At 38.1% G+C, this 7,664-nt stretch overlaps 1 protein-coding gene across 1 annotated transcript; it reads right to left on the bottom strand.

Annotated features, from left to right (window-relative positions):
• Positions 1 to 319: 319 nt before the first annotated feature.
• LOC139129228 (uncharacterized) lies at positions 320 to 1,255 on the bottom strand. Its single transcript, XM_070694871.1, has one exon. The coding sequence runs from the start codon at positions 1,253 to 1,255 to the stop codon at positions 320 to 322; it is 936 nt and encodes a 311-aa protein (XP_070550972.1).
• Positions 1,256 to 7,664: the final 6,409 nt, after the last annotated feature.

Below are 7,664 nucleotides of genomic sequence, written 5' to 3'. Positions count from 1 at the left end.
GCACGCACGCACGCACGCACGCACGCACGCACGCACACACACACACACAACACACACACACATACATACATACATACATACATACATACATACATACATACATACATACATACATACATACATACATACATACACAAGTACGTACGTACATACGTTCATATATGAGTACATACATTCACGCATGCACTCAAACAAACATTAAATCAAAATGTTATTCAAAGTTTACAAACGTATAAGACATTAAATCGACCCATTTTACCATTTTCCATATACACAGGTCATGATCACAGTAATTAACTTCGCTTCGATGGATAATTCTTTAGTGTCCAGTTGGCTTAACGAACTTTTTTGGCATGGTCGAACATGGAGTACAGCGTGTGCCATCGTCAGACAGGAACCAATGTGCCCACAGTTTCGCTCTTTGTTCTTTTCTGTCATTTCCTTTTTTGAAATTATTGTGGATGACGACTATCGATTCTGCCGTCTCTTCATTGTAAATATCGCCTCTGTACCACTTCCCACTTGCGAATTTGTCGTCTGGTAGCCACTGCACTTTGATCGGCTCACTTCTTATGAGTTTATTGAATGCACCCATGTCACTGCCGCCGACATTGTCTGCGTTCCCCGTTTTGTACATTTGGAATTTTCGATCGCAGACTTCCACCATTTTAGTCCACAGACTCCGTGTTCTGGCCGTCGCGTTGAAGTATGCCATGGCGGGAAGTGCCCCTCTGTGAGTGTCGTTCGCTAAACGTTTATTGGCTGCCAAAATGAGATCGTTGTTCTGATATTGCTCCAATAGCACCAGAGGTTTTTTCAGCCACACCATGTCTGATTCAACGAGGAAAACGGAGTAGTTTTCTTTCAGAATCGAGTCAACCGATTGTGCGCGGTACACCAGGTACTCAAAGTAACTCTCCGTGCCCCACGTCATAGCGTTGGTCGTTCCATAGCGGTGAAGAATCACATTTAGTGATGGTTTCCAGTTTGTAAGCGACCAGTACGCTTCGTCATCGCTACAGACAAATAATGTCTGTTCCAGAACACCCATACATTCCACGTTACATATCCAGCTTTTAGTGATGTTGAAATACCCGAGATTCAGATACAAAAGAATGATAAACCCTTTGCGCTTACCAATTTTATCCATCATTGTTCTAAGATAGTAATTCTTCGCTTTCGGAAATCTTTTACCGTTCTTGCCGCTGTCTTGCCCGGTATAATCGTCACCATCGTAAATTGTCGTTGCTTTCATCTCGCGTGTATTATTGTTGGGTGCTTCTGAATCGAGCTGGACGGTCTTTTTACTATTGAGTGAGCCTTTTGAAAATGATGTATGCTTTACATGACGCATAGCACTGTCCTTTCCACACGGGTATGGTAACGTCAACCAAAGGACGAAGGAGGTAGCCAGAACGAAGAATGCTACCCCAAAACAAGCATTTGAAAACTTGTTCTTGACAATATTCATAGACCGGACTACCCTTTACAATCGTACTTAATCTTTTTTCCCCATTTCTTTCAGCAACTCCGAGTCAATTCTTCTTCCCACTGTTTTCATATTACAAGCACGCGGTTACTCCGTGCATGGAGGTACCTGCAGTGGTTACAACTCCATGCTCTGTCACTGTGTAACAACCGTGTATTTTATCCAAAACAAGCGATGCATATCACTCGTTGAACGGATTGTGTTTGGTTTTTGAGCAGTTTAGCAATCATTGATCACTTTTATGCTATGAATCCTTTCTGTCTTCAGGCTTCGCCAAGATAAGTCTGCACACGCCTTGCGAATGTTCAATTCACTGCACAACACCAAGCCATGTGGCCTAACGGTCCACGCCGGTTTTTCTTGGACTAAGAAATTCATGACAAATATATGCATAATACATGGTAAATTCAAGCCATGAAAATACATTCCAATGAATTTACACCATAGAAATCCATGGCAAATACATGATTGATACATGGTGTATTTGTAATCTGTATTCATCATTATTTACCTGTATTTATAGTGTATTTGTAAGAGTGCATATACAGGTAAATACGGGCAAAAATACAGGGTCTGTATTTTTGTTTTCTGTATTAATCTATATTGTCCTCTATTTGCATGTATTTACCCTAAATACAGGTTAAAATACATGCCCGTATTGGCCTGTATTATAGCGTTTTCACCCAGTGGTAGCCAGCATAACACAGGCGATTACAGTGCCATGTTTGAAGCTTTTCATATTTGGAATTCTTAAAGAATGAGAACGTCGGCCAAAACCACGACTTCAAAACTGCAATGATTGAACGTCGTTGGAAGAGCACCGATAAAGAACGTAAAAAAAAGATAATTTTGTTCAATCCAGTGGTATGTCGATCGCCTCCTCGCCGCTTTTTTGATTCAATCTGATTGGCTGTTTCAAGGTCTCCGTCATTTACGCAAGGGGGAAATCCCTACAGGCCACGCCTAAAATCAAATAAAAATTAGATTTTTTGTTCGAGTTTGCAGTTTGGTTAAGAGTTCCATCCTCACAAGGAATATTTACAAATATTTCATAATTTAAGTGCCTTTAAAAACATCTTCATTTCGAAAAGTGACGGTCCAGAAGCCTTTTCAACAACACAGGAGAAACTTTGAAAATTGATTATCAGCCTTATTCTATTTTCTTTTTGACTGCATGAATTGGAATCTTTGCAGGCCGCAACGTACTACGGATTATATAGTAAACGCGTTATTGATAGTCTTTTTTATTGAAATATGAGAAAGTAAAAGTGATATGATGTAATCAAACCGAATACTCCTGTCAAAATACGGTTAGAACCACCATAAATTGCAACGGGATATTTTTGTTCAGAATGCATTTTCGAGAGGTACCCGGAACAACATATTAAAATATTACAAGAATTCATCTTCGAGTAACCTGTCTAATTTGAATGAATCAAATATGGCTGCCATGAGTCCGACAATGTAACAAAATTGGCTGTATACCACATGTTAAGCAAACAATTTTAGTAATTTAAAAGTCTGTCATTACTTATTACTTATATCATTGTGGAGATATGTTTACATACTAGGCACTTTGGTAATCTGCATAATGCCAATATTGATGCCAACATTTCAACAAAATGACATTTTTGCCTGTAAATAGCGTAGTAAACAAACTATATTAATGATTTTAAAGTTAAAGTATTTCTTTTGCATTCACAAACGGTTTTGGTAGTACAAAGTTTTGCATAGGCTGTTTCATAATGTGTATACATCCGATATGGTAGCTAACAATTTTGCAAACGACATTTTCGGTCATAGACCACGTATTAAACAAGCTATTTCAGTGATTTTAAAAGTTAAATATATTTCTTGGGTATGAAGAAGCACTTTTGGAGGTACTATGTCACAAAGGTACTTTGATAATTTCCATAAATTTGCACATGCCCAAGATTAAATCCGATATGGCTGCAAAATTAATGCCACTTTGCTGAATATTTACTAATATAAATAAGGTTCAGGTAGATTTTATTCACAAGGAATCTATCAAAAGGAAAATGCCAAGTCCGGTCTTTGTGAAGATGGTCGATGATTCCATAAAGATGAACATAGTCTGGGCCTGTGTAAGGAACCAGCTCGCCACTTCTCGATCAGATATACATATCTAATATATCGTAATTTTTGTATTATTTACTCTTTCTGTTATTTATGGCTTTGTCAATACCAGTGCATTTTCTGACGTCATCCATCCAGATTGTTACTGATATTTTATCAAATTATCAAGCATTGTTGCCCTAAATTCACTTGCATTGCTAAAACATATGATGTTAGCAGTAAAAGCAATAATGATGACCTGTAGAAGCACAGTCTGCCTACGTGATTCCCGAACAGAGAGAAGAGCTCGTTCATCATTATGCAAAAAGGAGTATTCATCCCGTCATTTGCATCTATTAAAAGTCCTTATGAAATCGCATACCGGTGTCCCCAGGTTTCAAAATCCAAAGATGGAGGGCTTACAGCGCGCACATGTTGTCTTAATCTCATAAAATCTCATAAAACTGCCAATAAACCCATGCGCAAATTTTAGTTGTCCTGTCCATCAGAAGATGTTGAGTATACATTTGGTTGTGTACCTACTGATGATCTGTTTGTCGGAATTCAATTCATCATTGTGGATTCATCTGCCACGGAGTATGATTTTATCTCTTTATTTTTCTAACTGTAACTAGGGTCATAAAAGGAAAATGAGTGACTTTGCATGGGTCAGTGCCTGTGTGACTTTTTGAGAGGGAGTTGTAGTGACGCCATTGCTCGCGACCTACCGATAATAAAAAGATTTGAAGACCAATGGCTGTACGATCGGGCGATCGGAATGACGCGCCGACACTTTTGTTTCTTCAGAGAGTGTATATATATATATATATATATATATATATATATATATATATATATATATATATATATATATATAATATATATATATATATATATATATATACTTTTTTGTATGTCAACATTTTTTACCACCACTCTATAACTGCTGTCGGTTCCCCCGCTTAATAAATATCGTGCATGGCAGTCTACTGGTTATTTTAGCTTAAATATCTGCCAGCAGCTTATTTCTTATTGAATGAAGTCATTTGAGAAAGCTGCATTACTGTACCCCTTCATAGAGGTAAAACGGGACAGCCATTGTTCTCTACGAGTAACGTTCAGGTAGAATGCGCCTTGGGGACACAAATTTGGGCTCTCAAACTTTTACATTTTTGTTCTTCTGGTCTAGCACTTTAGCACTTGTCGCGGCTCATTTTAAAGCTCTTGGTGAAAGAAAGACTTTCACCGGATTGGTTTTTTGAAAATTTGTTTTTCTTCTTAGAGTTAACACAGAGATGGCGGCCATTTTTAATCCCAAATACCTGTAAATCTTAAGAAATATGTTTCTCTAGTACCAAAAGTTGAACGATCCCGATTTTCATTGTTGATGTTGAAAGAGAATGGTTGTAAGATTACTTGAGGAAATTTTTAGCAAAAGTTTAAGTTTTTCACTTTCGAGGAACACACTACCTTAATTCAGTATAACTACTTGACTCCCGAAGTCATACATTGAGACCAGTACCTCTAGGCGAAAAGCGAGGTCCCTCAATGGAAATTTAGTGGCGGTTAGCAATAATATTTATTTAGGTTGGTTGGTTGTGTTGCGGTTATTTAACTGGTACGTCTGCATGCACTATTTGGGTAAGGTTTCAGATTACAGCTGTAATTTCCATTCCTCCTGCAAAAGCGCAAAGTCAACAAAACCACGGCCACATTATACTGGTCTGGAACGGCTGGAATAAGTAAACAGAATTGACTATTTCCATTGGCTGTTTCAAATCCTTCCCATTCACTGCATATCATCCAACGAGAAATCAAGCTTCCCGGAAGCCTTGCGCAAAAAGATAGAGAGAGCGTTATTTTCTGAATTTTCTTGAGAAGTCGTTCACTCAGATTTAAAAGGGGCCGTAAGATCGGTGTTGTAACCAAAACACCCGTAGAACCCGAATCGTATGAAAAATATGGCACCTTAGAGCGCTTTATGTTGAGAGCATTTACCTAAAACACGATTGGAACTAATTTCGATGAATTGGATCGCAATATCGTTCAAATTTCTCACAAGTGTTAGTTGCCCTAAAGCTGAAGGTTGAAATATTACAAATATTACAATATTACTCATATAATTACTCATAAAAACAAGTGTATGATTAAACAGAAAAGCAGGTGAGCTTACATTTCCAGATTAAACACACATTACTATATTATCCAATTTTCCTGAATAAGTTCCAATCGTGTTCTAATTGGAAAGAGCGTGCTCTACAAAATTTTGAAACATTATGTGGTGTATAGGATCAAAATGGACGCTGATGACCCTTATTGATGCAGCCCTTCCAAAATTGAATGCCGTCCTTCCCTAACATCTATACCGTCATGCAACTTCCTTTGCAGGGGTAGGGTCATGGTTTATTCATACAAAAGCGAAAAACATGAGAAAATTTATAGACATACTAGTAAACATCCACGAAATATTCACCACCACCAAAGGTTTACGACTTTATAAAGTCATAAATTGACCCTTTTCCACCCAATGGTCGTACCAATTAGGCTCTACGAAAGAACTCCAACAATCTGTGTATTCGTGAAATTTTGGCAATATTGTTATACTAGTACTGTTTTGGATTAGGCACGAATAGACCTAAACGAAACGCTTAGACTATTATATAAGCGCGACGCGCTTTGCGCACTCATAGAGTTGCATGCCATAACTAAAGACTGGCATATATGATTTCTGGCCTCTCGAATATCTTCATGTTCAAATTTTCTTTAGATGTCCGATGAGTGAGAATTGATAAATAAATCAGAAAGGACATATCTCGGCGTATAGTGCTGAATTATCCCCCCAAAATACATAATCAGCTTAAGGCCACTGCATATCGAAGTTTACTCTACCTAAGTAAGCTCTAGTCGTAAAGTGCGTTAGGCTGGCTGACGTGTACCATATTTACTTTCTCGCAGGGGATTTTCATCCAATTCATCATATGTTCCCGCTAAGTCAGTAAGTTATGGTTACTTAATGAGCTGTAAATGCCTCTGGCGCTTGTTTTGTTCGTATCGTCTTTCTGATTAAATATACTCGGTCAAGGCTGTGTACGCTACCTGTTGAGTAGCAGTAACTGCTGGGGCTGCTACAGCTGTAACACTTGACACTGTTGAATTAAGCACAGATTGCCTGAGGAAGTGGACTGTAAAATACAACCTTTTGAAGTCAGAAATATTAGCATGAACCATAACACTTGGTGTCACTGTACTCTACTTGTATCTAAAGGAACTCCAGAAAAGTTAAATGTCAAGACGTGTATTTGGAAAATGTACAAAATACAGTAATAGACCCTTCATATGCTGGTGTAACCTACTGGATTATAAGCGGTTGTCTCATGACGGTTAAAAAGGTGAAACCATAAAAATGAAATTCAAAGTCACAACACATTGTAGATATAAAAGTTCTCGCTATAACCAGTATCCAAAATATAGTATTGATTAATTGGGATGGGTATCATGGCAGGCCTTTTCAGTAAGATATTTGGCAGGGCAGAATTTGAAAGTACGGGGGAGAACACAGGGGAGGCCGAGGGGGAACTGTCAGAGGAAGTTGTACCCTGTGTATCGTGGAAAAATTGATTTGTGCAATGGTGCAGTCTGGTGCAGCATGAGAGGCGTTTACAATTTGTAATTTTACCAAATAAAACTGCTACAACGCTCCATGGGGGAAGAGCGAGAGGGTTATTTCCCCTCTGACATTGAAAAAATTGAGAAACTTGTATGTGAAATGGTGCTATCTCAGAGGTGTTTCAATTTATTTTTTGCATCCCCCCTTTTAGCTTTTCAATTTTTCGTAGGACTCCTTCATATTCTTTCCACCCCAGGCCCTAAATAAAGACGTCTCCCTTACAACAGGAAACAGTTAAGAATAAAAGAAAGGCCCATTACGTTTTTTGTCGTTTTCCAAAAAGGCGAAATATTGAACCAGCGAAAATGATTTTAAGGACTACGCGCCTCAAACTTGAAAGACATAATTTTTGCTTAAAACTCTCTGTAAGGAAACTTTAAATCATTCCTCTTTTGTTTTGAATAAATTGGGGATAAAAATTTATTCACTCCA

The sequence above is a fragment of the Ptychodera flava genome, chromosome 3 (genome assembly GCF_041260155.1).
Source record: "Ptychodera flava strain L36383 chromosome 3, AS_Pfla_20210202, whole genome shotgun sequence".
Taxonomy (NCBI): domain Eukaryota; kingdom Metazoa; phylum Hemichordata; class Enteropneusta; family Ptychoderidae; genus Ptychodera; species Ptychodera flava.
This window is presented reverse-complemented; position numbering and strand designations above follow the sequence as displayed.

Coding starts and splice junctions, on each gene's coding strand:
- LOC139129228 (XM_070694871.1), bottom strand. CDS start 1,255: ATGAAAGCAACGACAATTTACGATGGTGACGATTATACCGGGCAAGAC.